Source organism: Amborella trichopoda, chromosome 1, assembly GCF_054954075.1.
Source record: "Amborella trichopoda isolate Santa Cruz 75 chromosome 1, AtrichopodaSantaCruz75HAP2 v2.0, whole genome shotgun sequence".
NCBI lineage: Eukaryota > Viridiplantae > Streptophyta > Magnoliopsida > Amborellales > Amborellaceae > Amborella > Amborella trichopoda.
Genome location: NC_142336.1, coordinates 46,096,940 through 46,118,396, shown reverse-complemented (window position 1 = coordinate 46,118,396; position 21,457 = coordinate 46,096,940). Strand labels below are relative to the sequence as shown.

At 37.4% G+C, this 21,457-nt stretch overlaps 2 protein-coding genes across 22 annotated transcripts in view; one reads left to right on the top strand and one right to left on the bottom strand.

Annotated features, from left to right (window-relative positions):
- Nucleotides 1-10,510, top strand: part of LOC18442260 (putative E3 ubiquitin-protein ligase ZFP1) — a 39,252-nt gene extending 28,742 nt beyond the window's left edge. For all 21 annotated transcript variants that reach the window (XM_020672131.2, XM_088868244.1, XM_088868220.1 and 18 more), the window contains 5 exons: nt 1,763-2,649; nt 3,594-3,988; nt 4,774-4,875; nt 6,101-6,268; nt 10,146-10,510. In XM_020672131.2, coding sequence (XP_020527790.1) covers nt 1,776-2,649; nt 3,594-3,988; nt 4,774-4,875; nt 6,101-6,268; nt 10,146-10,307 — 1,701 coding nt within the window. In that variant the 5' untranslated portion in view covers nt 1,763-1,775 and the 3' untranslated portion in view covers nt 10,308-10,510. The remainder of the gene's footprint in view (nt 1-1,762; nt 2,650-3,593; nt 3,989-4,773; nt 4,876-6,100; nt 6,269-10,145) is intronic.
- Nucleotides 10,511-14,185: 3,675 nt separating this feature from the next.
- Nucleotides 14,186-21,037, bottom strand: LOC18442259 (ras-related protein RABA1f). Its single transcript, XM_011627980.3, has 3 exons — nt 20,680-21,037; nt 14,654-15,122; nt 14,186-14,560 (listed from the first exon to the last, which is right to left on the bottom strand). Exons 1-2 carry the CDS (start codon nt 20,895-20,897, stop codon nt 14,684-14,686), a joined length of 657 nt encoding a protein of 218 aa, XP_011626282.1. The 5' UTR covers nt 20,898-21,037; the 3' UTR covers nt 14,186-14,560; nt 14,654-14,683.
- Nucleotides 21,038-21,457: the final 420 nt, after the last annotated feature.

Sequence of the window (21,457 nt, the reverse complement as noted above, 5' to 3'; positions counted from 1 at the left end):
CTCCTTAACTAGTGGTAAGGAAAATGCTATGATTTCTTTTAATAGGAGGGTAATTAAAATTTGAGAAGTATTGGAGATGTCCCCTACTGTTTAGGAAATTTTCCTATTCCATTGGAAGATAAATAAGAAGTTTCTTATTCTGGAATTTACCAAAGAAGGTAGACTTATAGGATGGAAATGTTTTGTAAGCAAATAATGAGAATTTCTTTTGCATAGGTTAGCTCTACTCTGCATTCATAGTACCATTCCCTTCCTTGAAGAAACCCTATGCATTTACAGTCATCAGGCTGGGGTTGTATTGGGTTGAATCTTATACCTTACATTCCAGACTTGGGTTCAAATACTTTAAGCTCTGGGCTGGCTTTGGGCCTATGTTACACATGCATACCAGTATCTGTATCTGACTTGGATTCAAAGAATGCAACTCACCTACCTATACGTGTCTATATATATTTATATATAAAATTTTTTGGGACTTTAATAATAAAATTTGGTTAAACTAAAGCATGTGAATCTAAATCCCAAATCACAGACACATGCACCCAATTATGTGGACACACGTGTCGTACAAAACAATCATGCATGTTTTCTTTGTCCAATTTGTGGAATCACGTGTCCCCATGGCAGACACGCTATATCTCGGCATCTGTAAACCACAAATTTCTAGACACATGTTGACATGGATGTCCCATGTCTGTATGCATGTCTTGTCAGAACAGCACACGTTTTGTGTGTTGGATGTTGGATTCTCCCAGATCGGGACTGATGCTTTTAGCTTACGTATCAGGTCTGGCAAACATCACTCCGGCCCTAATCCTGCCCAAGTAGGTCAGCATATTGTTCCCGCTTTATTCCACTCGTCGGTAATCATATAGTAACTGATCCATACCCAGCAAGTTTGCCTGTCTCTGCAATAAAAATAATATATGAAATTTAAGACGGACGCTCATTTCGATGCACTCATCATGTGCAAGGGTGGAATAGGTGTTGATTCATCAAAATCGGAAAAGATTATTTCTGACAGAATCTGGAGATGTATTGCACTCCAGAATGGAAATTTTGAATTAATAGGAAATATAGGATGTACTGCTCGGGGTCTTGGAGTGCTTCTTTGTTATTGTTGGTAGTTCAGGTGACATTTAGGGTAGTTTGCTTATTGTTTTAACTATTCACAAAGAAAGTTCCATTAGATGTTGACTAGGCAATAACAGATAAGCAAACAATGTATACATTACTTTTTGCGTCTTACAAAGCCTTTCAGTTTTAGCAACTCCAAATAATTAAGTTAAGTGTGTTGTCTAGGCATCACACTGATTCCTCTTAAATAAAAAAGCACTACCATTTTGAATCTTATTCTAAGAAGGATTTATCATAGACGTTGCAACCTTTCTGTTGAAGAATCTTACTTACATTATAAAATAAAGGTACTTTACCTTGGTTTTCCTAGTGTCAACTAGAGCCATTTCCTAGTGTCAACTAGAGCCATGAACATTGGGAATGATTCATATATTATCCCTTTTGTTTTTCTTTTTTTTTGTAAAGGGCAATATGATAAGGCTAGTAAATATTGTTTGTATATGTGCTAGCTTTTCTTTTGAAAGTGGATTTTTTGATAATATGATCTTTCTTTGCAATAGCAAGTTGGTTTTTCTCTTTGGTAACACAATGGAGCTTCCATTTTTTCGCTTGTGATATTTATTCTCTTTTGTTATGTAGTTTGTATTTTCTAGAGAGTAAACGCTGGTTTTTTCTTTCTCAATAGGTACTCTTGAGCAATGCAACATCCAATGAATGCAGGACAAAGAAATGTGCTGTGCTCGGCTCAAATGTTTGATGTAGAAATGGAACCAGGACAGAGCAATCTGCGCCCTGAACCCTGCATTTTCTTGGGTGCACTTATGGATATTCCAAGCTCTAGCAACCATCCAGGAATATCAGCTCCGGGAAACATTGATTTGAGCAATCCACAAAGACACCCAAGCAGTTATTTTAATCAAAACGAATACCATCACCCTATTACTCCTCCAAATTTGGGAATTGCTCCTTCTGAATTGCCCTACAATCCATACATAATTCATTCAGCTGCTGGGCCCTTCTGTCCAATTCCACCAAATCATGCTTTGAATCACAGGAACACTACTGGAATTGGGGCAGAGGAGTTCAATAGAGCAGATAATTTTATGGACAATGGAAGAGGGTCATGCAAAAGAAAGAGTGTAGAAGGCATGGGTGGTGACTACTCTTATCCCGGGCCAATGGGCTCATTTGTTTGTGAAGGGAGTAGCAGCAACTCAGGCATGCATCATGGTGCTTCAAGCTCTTCATCTGGCACTGTAAATGGAATGAGACAATGGGAAGAAGCATTAGGGTCTAGAACGGGTATGTCTCTTGATTACAGGGGAAGTGCTGCCCTTTCTATCGTAGAAGGATCGGAGAGAAGCGTCAGGAGCAGATCTACTGGCATCAATCTTTATCCTGAGACAGCTTTGACTTCTGATCGTTTCCAAGGAAGTTATGGTCATTCTGTCTCTTCTGGGAGCGACCCTTGGGTGGAGCCCCTGAGGAGTGGTGATGGAACAGGTTCTAGTTGGAGTAATTTACCAGTGCTACCTGGTTTGCACAGGAGAATCTGGGGCTCTGTTTCTTCAGGTGAGTCAATTGAGGCTAAAAGATTGCAATTCTGCTTCTTTAAAGATTTGTTAGATCTTACAGCTATAGTACATTATCTTTTCTTCTAAAACCCAAAACAGTGTTGCTTTCAAAATTACTGTTGTTTCTCCAGGCGAGCCTATTGAGGTTGCAAGGTTGAAATTCTGCTTGTTTGAAGTTTTCTTAGACCTTACAGCCATGGTACACTATCTTTTCTTCTAAAAACCAACACAATGTTGCTTTCAAAATCACCTATGTTTCTTCAGGTGAGCCTGTTTGAGGTTACAAGGTTGAAATTCTACTGGTTTGAAGTGTTGTTAGACCTCACAGTGATGGTTCACTAGCTTTTCTTCTAGAAAATATTTCTGTTAAAAATATTCCGCCCATTGGAAACTGTAAACATGACCTGGCTTTTGAAAAATGCATTGAGTTTGCTAGGAGATGTCGAGGACTGGCTGTTTGTAACGTAGTATTCTATTACCCTATCAAGCAAACCTTTATTTTGGAGGAAAGCTTTTGGTTTTCCTTTGCATATAAGATTTCAATATGCATGCATTTGTGCATTTGCCCAAGATGCTTTTTCTGGAGGTTTTGGAGATTGAAGAAACATAAAAAATAGAACCAACTCTTCAAATTTAATTATTCCACCTTGGTAGTTAGACTCAATTCCGGAACATGGAGAGGTAGGAACTGCTGATTCTTATCCCTTCTGCTTAGGAAAAAATAAAAGCTAAAAATATAGCACAAGTGGTTATTCGGCCACCCATTGCTCTCTCTCTCTTTCTCTATCACACACACGTACACATGCCTACCCTCCCACAAAATCCCACCAAAAAAAGCAAAACAAGGGAAGTTCAGGTGGCAATCCTGCACTCACTTTGCCCCTTGCCTACATCAAAATCCCTATCCATTTCTAACGCTTAGAAACTAAAATTTGTGTGCAGAAAGCAGAAACCTGAATCAGGAACCCAACTGGTTTGTGGCAGGAAGAAGCATCCCAAGTGCTGGTCCAACAGAGATGGCAGGTGGTGAGGCCATGCCTATTGGAAACTTCTGCCATTCTCCACCATTGAACCCCCATCTCCACCATCACCAACCTCCACCTTTGCAGGCCATGAGAGGAGGCCATAACAGCTTCTTTGCACCAGCCAATACGCATACTATGAACCCAAACAACCACCATATCCAATTTCATCCACACCTTTCAAACTCTTATCGGGATGGATGGAGATATACTAGATCGTTCACTGAGAGGTTGGCTAGACCTCTTGCTACCTTGTCTTTTCAGAGACCATTGCAACTGCCTCATGCTGATGGACGTGCAAGGATGATCTCTGAGGTGAGGCTCTTTTTTCTCTCGTTCTTTAAAATGAGTAGCTGAGCATTTTTCCCCATTTTCACATTCTTTCTTTAGTAGCTGCCGGTGAGCCTTCTGTCCTTTTTTGTTCCTTTGATATTAGTGTTTGTAGAAAAACGGATGCATCTATCTTGAGAGATGTCACAAGACTCGGCAAGTTTTACAGTTATTGTAAAACCTGCTTACTTCTCATGAGTAAATTCCGAAATGGGTAAAATTCTATTTACTTGGAAATACTGAGATTATCTTGGTGTGTTTTGGGAATTGAATGCTACATTTAAGAGCTTAGCTTTTTATGGTTTTGTATCCTATTTTTAGGGATTTCGTGCTCTCTTTGCAGAAATCTTTCCGATTTCTATTTTTGAAGTTTTGCCAATTTTAACTGCTAAGTGCATGCCACTTTTAGCAAATTCAAAGAAATGCATAAAATGACAAGATACGTCTGTTAATGTTATATAAGTAAAGTATGTATTGGGGCATTGAGTTTCCTTTACGGAAAAAAACTTGGTAATCTCGACTAAATTTTGTTTAACTTATCCATGTGTTATATGGTTTCTTGGGATTAAAATAGATTCTAATCATATTTTTTATTCTTTTGTGATATTTTGAATAGGTAGTTCTTGAGTTTCTACCAGTAGTTGTTTCTTTTTATTGCTAACTTGGATGGGTCTGAGTTCTTCACCTTCTGAGTAATTGCTGAGAGAAAACATGTGACTATGGTCTTCAGTGTAAGATTTGATAATATTTGGTTCATTTGGGGCACACAGGATGTTATGATGGTGGATCGCTCTGCATTCTATGGCGGCTTGGGAAGCTTGAATGATCAGCATAGGGATATGAGATTGGATATTGATGACATGTCTTATGAGGTAATAAATTTAGCAGCCTCACTTAGAATTCAAAATGGGTGGTTGTAAAAGTGTAATTGATTAGACACAAAGTTCCAAACATAAAATTCTCAGACTTCTTGATTCACCCAAAGCTATCCAATTTGACATCTAATGAGTGCGAATAGTTGTGACATTGTATAAAAGGTAAATAGTCTCTTTATAGACATTCCCTATATAAACGATCTTCGAAAACTATGTTAGGGCCTATTGTTTGACCCAAAATTTAAAATATACATTCTTTTGATTATAATAAACAATCACAAAAAACGAAAAATTTGAAAACACAACGTAGAATTGTATTTTAACCTAGTTAACATAAGCCGTCCATTTTGGTGAGATACTTAAATCTAGGCTTTAAAAGGGCCTCTTTTCTTTCAAAATTTTTTAGATAACTTTATTATCATTAGATTAACAACATTAAAAAAGAACAAATTGATTTTGAATTCATTAAGGCCTAGATCTTGAAAATCACCTAATGGATGGTCTAGATTCATTGTTGGAGGGGACTCATTTTGGACATTTATAGGGTGTAAATTAATTTTTTTTTAGATTGATTATTGAGATGAAGAGAATGTGTGTGCAAAATTTTGGTTTATACAAATACCACAAACATTGTTTTCTAAGAGTGTGGTTTCATTATATCATAAGGGATTGTCTACAAAGAGACCATTTATCTTTTGTACTTGGAGGTCACAATCATTCTTGTCCCTTAAATTTCAAAATGAGTGGTTGTAAGAGTGTCATTGAATGAACACAGAGTTCCAAAAACCAAATTCTCGGATTTTATAACTCATCCCAAGCCATCCCATTTGACATCGAATGAGTGGAAATGATTGTGATCTCCATGTACAAAAGATAAATGGTCTTTTTGTAAACAATCCCATATTATAATGGCATGGTGACATGATAGCATTTCCCCATTTCCCTATATATATATATATATATATATATATATATATATTTCTTTTCTTTAGCTTGAAAATGACCATTGTTATCAATTTTATCATATTATGAAAGCAGGAACATTGTTTTGGAAGCCTTTCAAAAAGACTGACACTTTTAACAAAGTTTAGTACTCTGTTCATTGCAATATAGGTGGCGTTTTAAGCACATTCACTTGGGAGATTTTTGTAGTCTGTTTTTTCTTTTGTTTGGATGTGTTTCTTGCAAGATGCCCTTTTGATTTTCTTATTATGTAATGCAGGAACTGCTTGCCCTTGAAGAGCGTATTGGAGATGTGAACACTGGGTTATCGGAAGAATCCATTTCTAAGTGTTTGAAGATGAGAATCTTCAATTCCTTCACACAAGTTTTTACTGCACACAAGCCTGAAACAGTAGCCCAGGAGTATGAAACTTGCATTATATGCCAGGCATGCCTTTGTTCTTCAACCTACTAGTGTTAGTTTAGTGCATCAAACAAGTTTGCTTTGCCTTATTAAATTCTCTTTATGGTTTCAATGATTTAGGTGTGACACCAATCAGCGATAAGATGAGAGAGAGTAGATTTCGGTGGGCTGGCCATGTATGATGCCGACCTAGTACAACACTTGTTAGAAGGTGTGAGTTAGTTTAAGTGGAAGGATTGAAAGGGCAAGGGGTAAGCCCAAAAGGATGTGGTTGGAAGTAGCCCAAAAGGATATGGGGACTTATGGCCTTATTGAGGGTATGACATTTAATAGAATAGACTGGCAGACCAGGATTCGTGTAGCCGACCCGAAATAATTGGGAAAAAGCTATGATATGAAAGGTGGACTAGGTGATCGGGCAAGTTAATACCGATTAAAATTTTTCTACTCTTTTATACGTATTGCCACCCGGATCACTTACAAGTGTCCAAAATACAACTTGGACTTAATGAAATAGCCAAGACCTCTCACTTGCATGCCATTAAATACATTCATCATGTAGAACTGAAAACTACATAAGGAAGCAATAGAAACATGAAATGTGAAATACTGCTTATGTTGTCTCAAGTTACCCCCAAGGACTTCGTACACCCCAAACCGGTTCTCCTCCACCGATGGCACACGTGATCTTGGTTCAAGAACACACCTCACAATTAGGGAAGCCTAGGCAAAACCCTTGCAGAGCATCACATGGGAATTCCTTGACCAAGGCTCAACACATGAGCATGAGGTAAGGACCTAGGGCAAGGCTTATGTGGCTTGGATGTGCCACCCCTTAGGGTTAACCCTTTCCTAAACCCTAATTTGGATGAGAGAAGAAGAGAAAGAAGGCTTGAGTGGGGTGTGCCCTCTTTGGTTGCTTAGAGAGAGAGAGAGAGAGAGAGAGAGAGAGAGAGAGAGAGAGAGAGAGAGATTTGAAATAAAAACCCCATAGCTAGTATTTATAGACAAGAGGCTAGGGTTTCTGCGGTTAGGGTTTTGCCATCATCATGAGGTTTAATCTTGACATTTGATCTTGGAGACCTATGGGGTGAAGAGATCACAACCATTCATTTCCTAAATCAGCCATCATGATCAAATATTTTGTGTAGAGAAAGTAATCAATCAACCAAAATTAACTTCTTACACATTTCTAATTTGAAATCAATCACAATCAATTTCTTGCACCATCTTATTTTGAAATCAATCACAATTAATTTTTTACAGCTTCCTATTTTGAAATCAATCACAATTATTTTTTTACAGCTTCTTATTTGAAATCAATCAAAATCTCTAAAAAAAAAAAAGTTTCCTAAACTATCAAGTCAACATATGGCATAATTGCCATCTTTCAATTTAGGAAGGTATGGAGGAGGTGGGTGGCCTTGTGGGCCTCACTACCCCCATAATATGGTGGGCCCATTGAACCCAATGGGACCCCCATACCTTAAACATAATTTTCAGATAATAAATAAAACCTCTAAATATTTTATTTTTGTTTTTGATTAAAATAAATGTAGAAAATTGATTTTTCTCTATTTAAAAATATATTTCAATAAAATAAAATACTTAGAGAGGTCTAAAAATTCATTTTAACTGTCAAAAAAATAATTAAAACGTATATAAGAAAGTTTGATGGGATTTGGATCTATAGAGTTAGGATTTTGACAACTAAGGACTCCATCATTTTTAGAGACTGCATCTCACTGCACCTTTTCAAACTGACTCAACCGATCCCATGACCTATAACCTATTGTAAGGGTTCATGATTGGACCATCAAAGTCAGCTAATAAGTGGGAAGATACGATCCTAGGCTACAGATTACAGGTTTCTCCCTGAGGACAAGTCCAGGGCCCATTTCAGCAGTATGCTCCATGGGTCCTTCCAACATAGTCCAGTGTTGTAGGGAGTCATCTCTTTCGCACATGTGCATGTCACACACCCTCATCCATGAGGGTCGCTTCCCAGACGGCTATCTAGTATACATGCCATGTGATGATAATGATAGGGATTCAGGCCCTTGTCCTCTCAGGCCATCCATCATACACAAGGGTCAAATCCATGTTCCCTGGTCAGCTGTCCTGGGCACATCTCCGACCTCATCTAGGGATAACCTCACATCAAAACCCTTATCGGTTTTGCTTACACAATGCCCAGGACTACGGGTTCTGGACTTTACATTGAGTCATAGCTAGTAAATACTCATGTGAGTCTAAGGCACATTGTTTGCGAAATCGTCAGGATCTAACCGCTAACCGCCCGATTAGAACGGAACCGGCCAGTGGCCGGTTCCGGTTTTGGGTGGTTAGGGTGATCAACCGGTCTTTTTAAAAAAAAAATTCAAAAAAATGTATATAAATTCTTAAAAATAAGGATTTTTGATTTGTAATGCATTTTAAATATTCTTTACATTATGGTAACAATTAAAAATGGTTTTGGTCATTAATACTCACTTTTATATTTTCCCATCTTTTTTAGAAAATTTTAAAAATTGCCCTTGGAAAATATAAAATGGGTTAAAATCCATTTAATTAAAATCCATTTTTTTCATTAATTTTCAAATTCATTTGAATGTGTTTTGCTTTAATGATTCTTTATATGCTTTTCATATTTTAGTAGATTTTTTTTATATATTTTTATTTTTTTCAATGCTTTTTTGACTGCTCAGGACTTACCCGGTTAGAGTGGTTGAATCGGCCGGTTTAACTGGCCGGTTTACTGGTTAGGCCAGTTAAACCGCTTCCAGGCCCATGTCCGGTTACCGTTCCGGTTCGATTTTGCCAACACTGCTAAGGCATTATCAATGGCCTACAGTCCAAGTTGGACTACACTCCCACTAGAATCAATAATTCATTATATATTTTCAATACATGCTTCCATAATGCCTTTAAATGGCCACAAAACCCCAACATGATGATGATGGTATATATATATATATATATATATATATAGATATATGTTATCATTATATTATATTATAAAGAAACCTCTTCTAAGCACTTGGTACTCTTTCACCCCAACAATCAATACGAAAAAGAAACAAAATTGAATTTGCACCTTAGAAAAGGTCGAAATGAGTCACTCTTCAACAATGAATCTAGATTGTCCATTTGGTGGACATTAAGAACTTAAAATCAATTTTTTGTTTTTTGGAATTGTTCATCTAATATTGACGAGGCCATCTACAAAAATTGGAATTAAAAGAGACTCCCTCCATGGCCTAGATCTAATCATCTCATCAAATGGATGACCTGTGTTCATTGGGTTAAAAAATGTAATTCCTATGGTGCGTTTTCAAATTTTTTATCATAGTGAATTGAGTGTATATATGAAAATTGGAGTAAAAAAGTACTCCAAACGTGTTTTTTGAAGGTGTGTTTTATGGTATTACTATAAGACAGTCACATGAAATAACTCCCTATATATATGTATGTGTGTATGTATGTATGTATTAACATGCCTACGGGCTTATGTTATAGCCTAGGAGTTCAAAGTGTTGGTCTGTTGGACCACAAATTTTGCACACATGTTAATCTCAAAAAGAAGGGCATAATGAGTTTGATATTTTTGGTGTACGCTGGCTGTCCATTAGTTTGGTGGATCGAGGCCTTCGAGAACTCGAATTCATTTTTTTAAGAGATTGTTTATTTTTCAAATAAAAGTTGATTTGCAATGTTTCAGCCCAAAAACATTCATCTAGCTATGCATTTTGGATACTGTAGCTATAAGCCCATTGGCTTGTAGAATTTTTTCCTAAATATATGTAATGTGCATGTACACCTACGTGGTGTGTGTTTGTTAAAGAAAACATGAAATGCATGATTCTTTGACTTGATATTATGTGTTGATTTGGTCTGACAGGAAGAGTACAGGGAAAAGGATGAGGTGGGGACACTAGAGTGTGGCCACGATTATCATGCGGACTGTATCAAACACTGGCTAATGCTAAAAAATGTCTGCCCCATCTGCAAATCCCATGCCATGGATGGTGATGCACCAGCCAAGGATAAGCTGGTCGTGTGAGGCGAAGCACTCTTTACTAGATTTCGTTTCCAATAAATCTCTCTATGCTGGATGCAGTAGATTGTGTTAGCTTTGTACATATAGACTGTGGTCATCATTTGTTTATTATTCACACCCTCAGAAATTGCAGAGGGTAACTGTTGGAATTTCAACTGTGTATAGAGTTATAATCTCATTTTTCAATGTCTGGAATTCTTTTGGCAGCTGATTTTTTGTTTAAAGAACACTAAAAAAGAGTTTTTAAAATATAAAGCCCCTTCGAGATTTTACATTTAGAAACTGCAGTAACGAAGCAAATTGGTTAAAAAATAAAGTGTGCGTCAACATGTCTGTTTGTGTGACTGTTTGTATGCTTGTATGTATATGGGTATCAATATTTGATGATTCTGTCTGTTATTCAGTGGTTTCCTCGAATGCAGCAGTGTGCGTGACTAGATTACTACTAATATTGCAAGTTGATGGTTGATATCCCTCTGCCAATTGTTTTAGTTCTTCCCTAGTTAACATAGTTATATTTGGACGACTTTTCTTCAAAGGAGCTCAGTTTTTTCTTAGAAGATTTCTAGAATGGTGCGACTTTTGTTTAAAAAGAAAAAAAACTCTTTTTGTTTTCCTTTAACCAAAGCTAATATTAATTCAGTCTGCTTTTATCATTTCTCGGAAGGTTTTGAAAGAACTTTCCAGGCATGCAAGTGTCTCATAATCGTCGTTGTGCCTCTCACGTACTTACTTTCCCAGAAATCTTACATGTTTTTTCCCTGGAACTCGACCTTCTTCCCTCAGAGCCCCCACAAGCTGACTTAACATTTTTTCGACCCGTTTTCATTGTGCTCCCCAAGAGGGTACAAGGTCTATTACTTGTTTTATCAGCATTATCAATTTGTAGAAGGAAAACTGTTGAAGAAGGAATTTAGTTCATGTATGACCCACTCCAGTGTAGGGTGGGACTGGGCTGGGTGGTCTAGGGAGGCCCTGGCCTTGAAAAATTAGGGCATGGGCAACAGAATATGACCTGCCCTGAGGGTTGGGCCCTGGCTGAGCCACCATGGCCGGACCGGCCCATTCCTGTGTTTCCGTTATTTTTCTTGATCTATTAGGCCTAGCCTTGCGCAGACTGGGTCTGGACCCTTAAAAAGACCCAAGCGGGGCTCCAGCCTTGCTACGAACTCCAATGCTTTATTCGTTGTGGAGAGTCTTAAAACTGGTGAGAAAGGCCATTCGGTTCATGCATAACTCACAAATGAAATTATGAAATTGAAGTCTCAATGTATTTTAATTGAGTATTTTATGCTTTCTACAAGGCCTTCTCCGATCTCCCATAAATCAATCTAAAATTAAGCAAAAGGAAAATAAGTTGATCAATACATACAATGCTTGAGGACCAAGATCGAATTAATGTCAGAACATTTTTTGGTCTTTAAAGCTGTCAAGGTTCCTGATCTCCATGTCATGTGCATGTTACTCTGTAGTAGTTCCAAATCACCAGAACCATAGTCCACCATTGCTGTCCACTGATGACAACTGATGGCCGATGGCACGATATTTATGGTATATCATACTGGACCCATGTATGCTAAACTTTCCCTGTAGCTCGTTTCACACGGATTCTAGCTTTTGACCACTCTGCCATCCATGTTTTCGTATGGATTTGATTTTAATGCTTTTCGGATCACAGAAGATTCGAGTTAGAAAGTATCGGATTGTCTTAAATCAGGGATTTTGGTTGTCGCATTAACCATTCTAATGTGTTGTGTTTGTAAGACAGAATCATTCGGTTGTCTTAAATGGGTGGGTTCGGCGATACTCTTAAATTGTTTGACAAGGAAATAACAAAATTATAAAGAGATTCAGTATGGTGAAGCAGATGCTACACCATTCATCATCAGTGAGGCACCTCAAAAGTGTTGATCCCTCCCATCAACATTGGATGAAGGATGTAATGTAAAGCACTAGCTACACCTTGTTTTCACCATGGCAGAAATTCGAAGGCCAACTAAACAACGGAATGGCACTCTAGCAAACCCCTGAGAAGATTGCGCAATTTGAACTAACCGCCCCACAAAGATGGAGATTGGAAAGCCGCCAACGCCAGCACCGGTGGGGTGGCCATGGGGGACAACAACATTACTCTTGGCGAAATGTGTAATGGATAAACATGGAAAGTTTACCCAATTTTATTTACTTAAAGGAAAAAGTTTATACAAGGCTGAGGCACTAAACAATCAAACTAAGGTGCAGCTCAAAATTCACTAGAAGAAGTCGTTTTGATGCAGAAAAACCCTCAAAATCCGATCATCTTGACCTTGAGATATATGGATGTTAAAAGAAGAAAATACTTCTAGTCTTGGAAATAGTGCATATTGTAATGTATTGTCTAGACTATCAATTTTTATGATTTTCAAGTGTTCATAGCTCTGATTGATCTTACACTATTTTTGGAGCTTTAGATTTTATAATTAGATATCAAAATATATTTTCAAGCTATCATAAAGATTTTCGATACTGAATATGAAATTGGATGTCTGCAATTATTTCATCGACCAAGCTCAAACTTCAAAAGAAATTTTTTCAAACTTTGTGACACATCCAAGCTATCAAATTTCATATCGGATAAGTAATTGTGACCACCTTGTATGAAAAGTAAATAGTCTCATTGTCTAAAGGGAAAAGTTTATATAAAGCCAAGGCTCTAAACAATCAATCAAGAGCCTCCCTCAAAAATTTCACTAGAAGATGTTTTGATGCTGAAATATCCTCAAATTGATAATTTCGACATCAAGATGCACGAACATGAGAAAAAAATGGATTTCAAGTTTTGAAAATAGCATATTTTATAACGCTTTTTTGGACTGTCAATTTTCAAGATTTTCAAGTTTTTATAGATCTGGTTATCTACATTAGTTTTGAAGCTTTAAACTTTATAAATAAAGATGAAAAATATATTTTAAAGCTATCACAAAATTTATAGTATTGAAACCACATTTTTTGACACTATTTGAAGGTACACTCTAATTTGATTGTTTAGAGCCTAGGTTCTATAGAAACCACACCCTTGTCTAAAATCCCATAATTTATTTCTACAAGTTTAAACCTATACCTTTTAATATTCATGACCATGACTGTGGTGGTTGAGATTATCAGCCCCACAAATTTTTGATCCAAAATCTTTTTGAGGTGATTTTTGGAAGAAGACGGCACTGGAAAATCCGTCCTTTATGTCATGGACATTTATTCACTGACCATAGTGGAGTCCTTGTATAAAACTGCAAATCAAGCCACATGATGTACACTGGGCACGGCAAGGGTGTACCCTTCTTCCTCTCAAATTCTTTCAAACAAAACAAAGGCGAACCCAAAAATAACATGAGCCAGATGTCTTAACATCCAACCCAACCCAAAAATAACAGATTAGCTTTAAAACCCAAGTTTCTATAAAAGAAGGCCTTCTGTTCGTTCAAGAAAAAAGTTTTTATTGTCAATTTTGGGCTAAAGGTTGTTTATTGTCAATTTTGGGTAGATATGCCACCTTGATCCACCATTTTTTTGGCTGGATTTGAAAAATACAGGTATATTCAATTCCAGCCCCAAAATGGCCGAGTTGAGGTTTTCTGGTTTTTCTTGGTATTACGTTTTTTATCATCATTTTTTTTGGCTTACTTCGGATTTGTCATCAGTTCTATTATATTTTCTCTTTCATTTCTGGATGCTCGAGTCGACTGAGCCAGCTCATTGGATCGGATAGGAGCGCATGAGTCACCAGTTCAACCCATCGGTCTGTGTTTTCAAACACTATTTGCATTAATGACAATTTAGTTCAGTTCGAAACACATTTACTGTATCTAGTGACCATATGTAAGATTTTAGTAGGCAAAAGTTCAGACCACGGAAACAATCTTCACTTTGATAGAATTAAAAGAAGCTGATGAATGTATCAGAATCCAATTCGACCAAATCAATAAACCATAAATCCTTTGGGGGTCAATGAACCAAATCAAATAATATCTACTCTAAGAGTCTGTTAAAACCAATTCTAAATCGTGACACACAAAACAACCAAAAAACTTTTACAACACCTTTCTTCTCCTCTTCTTCTTGTCTCTAACTACCCCACCTGCTCGGTTGAAAACCTCCATGCAGGGAGAGCGTAACACGCTCGCCAGAGAAAAAAAATTAAGCATGCATTCACATGGTGGGGCACCAAAAAAATGCCGTACAAATACCTTCTACTCGATTTCTCTCTCTCTCTATATACCCTGGCAGGAAGCGAACACAGAAGACAAAAGAAGAGTCAGAAGAATAAAAAGAAAGAGTGGCATCAAAATTAAGTTACCTCACGCTCAACTCACATTGTAGGCATCAATCTCTGTATCTCTCCTCTAGGCAGAGCAACAGCCAACCTTCTTGACCGCTGAAACATCATCCTTGGAACCCACATTGATAGTCTGACCTTTAGAGGGAGGGGCAGCGGCTGGGTCTTCACCTATGTCAAGGGCTTTTCGGCTAACGACTCGGTATATTTGGGTGAGGACTTCAGTGAATGCATTCTCAACATTCATTGATTCGAGGGCAGAGGTCTCCATGAAGAAATTGTTCTCTCTCTCTGCAAAGGCCTTGGCATCTTCAGTGGAGACGGCCCTTAGGTGGCGGAGGTCAGCTTTGTTGCCAACAAGCATTATGACAATGTTGGAGTCGGTGTGGTCGCGAAGCTCCTTTAGCCACCGCTCCACGTTCTCGAATGTCACGTGGCGTGTCACGTCATACACAAGAAGCGCGCCTACTGCTCCACGGTAATAGGCGCTCGTGATTGCACGGTATCTGCCATCCCAAAAAATATGATTATGACGATAATTATTGAGACTGTCATTTGATTGATCGTGCAAGAAAGTCACACCATGGGGCAGTTAAAACTTTAGGATCATGGGATTCCATTTTATTTATTGATTGGTAATCTCAAAGTAAGATTTGAAAAGAGGGGACCTTTCAATTCTTTGCTTGGAAGGATGATATTTAATCAATATATATACTTCAAGGACCTCATTCACTCCTTGAAAAACTTCATGCTACAGCTTGTTGTAATTAAATATGAATCACCAATATGGCACCCCTAGATATGCAATTGCAAATTAACCATGAAGACTTCAACAAACTCACAAGGTAAATATAACAGAGTAGTACGATCTTTCTAGGCTATGCTCTCATGCAAGGTGAATGAGATATGACTGCCTTGTCTGGACAAGAGTCAGCTTCTCCACATGATTTGCTGAAGAATGGTCACTGTCTATAGTTCTTTGTTATTGCTAATACTTTTTTAATGTTCAATGTTATCAAATATTTATATTTAATTGTGTGAATGTCAGATCAATCAAACAGCAAGTTATTCCAAATTTACCATTCTATTATTCATAGTGTTCTGAAGCAAACTCTATAAAGAGACATAGAAAAGTGACGGTTTTTTTGGGTAAATATAGAAAACTGCCCATTGTCACCAATTTGTCATATGACCCAAGGATAGTCGACCTTCATAGAACTGCATGCAACCACCATTTTTTAATTATTTCAGCAGTTCAAAGAATTGTAAATGCATAAAAAATTTCATTTGGTTTGACATATGTTCTGACTATTTTAACGGGGTATGTTGATGTACATTCTAACTGATACAAGAAGGAAATGCATCTTGATAACTGAGAAAGCTTTAAAACCTTGACTTAATATCAACAATCATAAAATTATCATGCTGGAGAATACCTACTGTAGGACTAGCAAGCCTAGGTCATAGCTTGGCTAGGATTCCGATGGAAATCAAAGTTCACAAGGAGGGTAGCCACATGTCCCAGAACTATAGAATACATTCAGGGCAGTACTTATTCTTTTAATCAAAGAAGAGAAACCTTCTGCAACAAGATTGATCACTAAAAATAGATTTCCTTCTCAAATGAAATTAGTGGCATGCATTGCAGACTATAGAAAGATTTTGATTTATGAAAACTTCAATATGATTCTATCCCCCTGTAGATTTGAATACTTGAACAACGAAAAATACTCATCATTAAATCCTTAATACATATGTAACTGAAAGAAACTATCTAAGAACACAATTAATAGGGGAAAAAGAAACTATCAGGTCAAAGAGAACAGGAAAAAATCACTCATGTCAATGGCAGATCAGAAGGCACGAAAACATGTCCTTGGATATTATCGTGTATGCTGGATAGATAGTGACCAACTCTCATCAGATAGTGGATAACTTTAACCATACCTCCACAGGATTTGTCGAGAGACAGTACTATGAAGGCAGAACCTTTTCTTTAAGGAAAAAGTTTATACAAGGATGCTACCTTATAATGTAGAACTACGCCCCTCAAAAATCCATCCGAAAAAGTAGTTTTAATGTTGAAAAACCCTTTGATTGATCATCTCGACATCGAGATGTATGACTATGAAAAATAAAAAGATTTTAAATCTCAGAAATAGTGCATTTTACAACATATTATCTACACCGTCCATTTTCAAGATTTTCATATGTTTATAGATCTACTTGATTTTAGCCATTTTTTGAAATTTAAAATTTTATAATTAGATACAAAAATAGATTTTGAGATAATCCTAAAAACATTTTACATCAAATTTATATACCATGATAAAATTTGAAGGGCACCGTACCTATACACCTACGGAGGCATCCGTATGCCAACTGCACCCTTTATTTAATTGCAGCTAGAGCATGACTTTTTTTTCTCATAAATTCTAAAATTCATAACATAGTATACCCGGAAGTCATGCAACTTAATTCTTAGCCATTAGCATAATGGAGATAAGCATGCCAAAACAGGAAACCCTAATTCTCTAAGTTTTATATGCAATGTCACAAGACTAATCAGCAAGAACTCCAAGAAACCATGCAACATGATGGTTCATTTGAATCTCGAGTGGAAACAATTCATGTATTTTTTAATTATCAAATTGAAAGAGAACCAAATCTCTCTAAAGCTGAATGCCCAAAGTTCATTCTCTTTGATGTGTGCTCAACTCTGATAGCATGATCTACAATGCCAACACATTTCATTTGTTTGATAGGTAAGATCAAATTCACAAGCTTAAGTTTGCAACAGTGTGAGCCTTCCAGCTGACATGTGGATTAAAACCCAACCACCCACATTATGTAGAGGAAAATGTTTACGTAGGGCTGCATCCCTACTACAATAGGTGGGGCTGCAGCCCCTTCATCATCCAGAATATTTTGATTGCGGATTTTGGCTCAACAATCTGTGAGGAAACTGAGGCACTGGAAGCCCCGGTATTTCTTCTCTTATGTTTTCCCACCAAATCTCATCCACCCCTCTCTCCCTTCTCACTCCACCAGATTGGTTTGTCTCTCTACAGACCCTCAACCAGACCCTTTCCCAGCACCCAAAAAAAAGAAAAATAGAAAGAAAAGACACCATGGTTCTCTGGCCACTTCAAATCTTTCAAAACCTCCCATTCATCATCTACCAAAATCCACAAGAAGAAAGGCAGATAAAGTTCTGGGAATCTTTGAAGATCTAGAGTAAAACAGCAGGGAATCAAATCCATTATAACTTAAAAAATAACCATCTATGAAGGAGAGAGACATTTCTTGTAGGAAGACATTTTTAGTAAATATGGGTTTCAGCATAGTTTTCCTCTTGAAGCTTTATGCTTTCAAACTATTGTCATCTCTCTCTCCAATCTTTAGCAAAGAGTCAACCTGATCTAGCCACTGGGTTCTTTTTGAAGAAGATGAAAGTTGATTCGTTGTATTTGAAAAAGATTGAAGTTGATAGTGATCCATGTGGTGATATGGGTTGATGATTTTATGGGTGTGCTTTCAAGCAGGGGACTTCTCAGGGCGCCTCAATTTCCTGCATCAAGCTTTGGATCCCTCCCCCCCTCTCCCCCCCCCCCCCCCCCCCCCTGTGTGTCCCTCTCTTTTTCTCCTTCTTTTGATGGAAAACTATAGGGTGTTTTTCTTGTGGGTTTCTCTCTAGGACTTTTGAAGTTGTTTTTTGGTGGGGCTCTCTCTCTAGGATGACATGGAAGACTATGGGGTGTTTTCCTTGTGGGTTTCTCTCTCTCTTTAAAGTTGGTTTCTATCTAAGACTTGTGAAGTTGATGTTTGGTGGGTTTCTCTCTCTATGAAGTCTAAAGTTGCGTTTGAGTGATGTTTTGACAGTTTTTACTCTAAATTTGGGTTGGTGTGGAATGTAGGAGATGAATTGTTTTTTTCACAATGACTTTTGCCATGGATTTTCACCCCTTTTCTTATGGGAAAGTATATGATGAGACCATTTACCTTTGGTACAAGGTGGTCACAATTAATCTTGACCATTGGAAGTGAATTTGGGTGGCTCCATTTATTTCATTGACCAAGCTCAAAGTTCAAAAGAAATTTTCTCGAACTTTATGACACACCCAAGTTATTAGATTTCACATCGGATGGTTGTAAGTAATTGTGACCTCCCTATACAACAGTTAAATGGTCTCATTGTATACAATCCCTTTTCTTATAGTTCTATTTTCTTTGGTTTACTTTTACTTTTCATGTCAGTTTTTTTCTGCTACTTCATAAACTCAATTAATGGAACTCTTCTAAGCCTACACAGTCCATTTCCAATGTACGAGGTTCCTTTTTGCATGGATGGCGCTCAATTTCTGTCTAAGAAAAATAATGGAGCCCATCTAATGAGCGAGACACCAAAATTTTTGTGAACAACTTTGATAGCATATCAAGTTTTAGATCTGCTCTCCAATGGCCATTCAAAAGATTTTGGACAGCCCCACCATCGAAACGGAAGAGAGGAGAGAGAGATCATTTGATGCAGAGAGGAGAGAAAAAGGAAAAGAATAGAGAGAGAATGAGAAAAAGGGAGAATGTTAAGAGTAGAAAACTCAGGCACAGGAAAGCCTTGGATTTCTCATCGATTTAGGTGCCGAATCTGCACCACCGTCCAAAAAAATGGATGGTGCAAATGGTTTCAGCCCTACTAAAATAAGTAGGGCTGCAGCCTTAGTGAAACTACATCATCATGTAAAACAGCCATGTATCACATTTTAAACAAGTTTTCACAAAATAATCAAAAGTTTCTTTTGATTGTTCCCTATACCCGGTTGTTAAAAAGAGAAAGGACATGTTTTCTACTCGATACCAAAATCTGCAGATATGAAAAGCTGCCCAGCTTTACAACTTGCACAGAAGCATGGATTAACAGGTTGACAGATGACTCATCTATTGAAATTAGAGAGATTCACATCTACCCAACATAAGAAGATGGACAGACAGTTATCTAACAAAAATTATCAACGGGAATTTTCAGGTTAACTTATACAAGGAAATCCATATAGTTTGAAATGATTTTAATCAGCACCTCCTACAGGTGAAAAGATTTCAATATAGTAACAATATAATAATTCGTTAGTGACCCATCTAAGGCATGAAACCAGATGCATATTTAGATAATACGGCACAATATAAAAGAATTCATGTAAAAGACCTCATCTAGACAACGTATATAAGTTCGATACAGCAATCACAAGGAAGCTCACTAATCGATTTTAAACTGGAAAGATCATAAGATGATGGAACAACGCTGGGATAGATAAGATGGTTCTCATCCTACTGCACAAGCATAGCATTTTATCGGGAAGGGGGTCAAATCAAAATGGGAAGTGAAAATCTAAGGAATTTTGGCGTATTGCTTGTAGGCCAGTTCCTCAACGCAAGCTAGTTCCTCAACATGCTACATTTCACAAACAAAAAAAGAGAGGAGAGATCTGCTTATAATAGCTACCAATACTGAAAGAAATGTGGGTATTTAGGCATGTTCTATACCATCCATTTTAGTTGAACCGTGTAGATTTGACATATCTTTTGATACAGTGCCAAAAAGTGACATGCCTTTTAAGATAGCACCAAATCTACACCATACAAATAAAATGGATGGTGTAAATTACTTCTACAAGTAAGGTTGCAACTTTACATGAACTTCTCCATGATGAAATCAGAAAAAAATATTAATCCGGATCATAAAATCACAGCATTTACAACCTAACCTACATAGATCTGAATTTTAATCCATCAAATCCAAAACTGAAAGGTTCAAAGATAAGTAACAGACAGAAACGATATACAAGACCACACAACAGGCATGCATTTTACTGATTTTCTTCACAGGGAAATTTAAAAAGAAAAAAAAAACCAAGAATTCGTTTCAGGAACAAGATCTCAGCCATAATTCATTGATTCCGCCAAAAAACACAGTGAAACCCCTGATATCAAGCAATAACAAAACAAAGAATAGATCAAGCACAATCTGATCTCACAAACAAATGATTATTGAATATTGATAGAAGTTACCTTTCTTGGCCAGCTGTGTCCCAAATCTGAGCTTTGACGACCTTATCGTCTACGTGAATGCTTCTTGTCGCGAACTCAACCCCAATTGTCGATTTGGACTCCAAACTGAACTCATTTCTCGTGAATCTGGACAAAAGGTTTGATTTACCCACGCCTGAATCCCCAATCAAAACCACCTTAAACAGGTAATCATAATCCTCGTCTGCTCTGTAGGCCATTTCTCTCTCTTCCTCTCTTCCTCTCTGTTACTCTCTCTAAAATTTCTCCTTCTCTCTCTTTAAGAGTGGATCAAAAGGATAGAGGATACCAAAGAAAACCTAGAAGAGAGGTGAGATCTTTTATTTTCTCTCTGCTTTTCTTTGCAATGAAAGTAGGCCTTGATTTTGAAACCCATTTCTGTTATTTCTGCCTCCTGGCTCTGTCACTGTGCAAGTTCCTCGCACGTGGATCGGACGAATTTGGGGGATGTATTTGCTTGTGAGCGCGGATAGCATGTTCCGGCTGGAGCATACTGTATACTAAGTATAGGTTGCCGTGGCAATGGCCTTTTAGTAATTTAGTGTTATTGCAAAATATTTTATGCTCTCGAGAGTGCATACCGTTAATTACTCCTCATACCTAATCTAGGAACACTTTAAGGACCCAATATTTGAGGGAAAAAGTTTGTATAAGGTTGCAACCTTATACTAAGGAGGAAAGGTGCATCTTAAAAATCATACAATGGAGAATGTTCCGACATAGGAGAATCCTCCCATTGATTATCTTGACCTTGAAATGA

Bases quoted from the DNA above. Each gene is read 5' to 3' on its own strand.
- LOC18442259 (XM_011627980.3), bottom strand. From the start codon at position 20,897: ATGGCCTACAGAGCAGACGAGGATTATGATTACCTGTTTAAGGTGGTT. The intron at 15,123-20,679 runs GTAACTTCTATC...TTGGGATGGCAG, and splicing joins GACACAGCTGGCCAAGAAAG to ATACCGTGCAATCACGAGCG.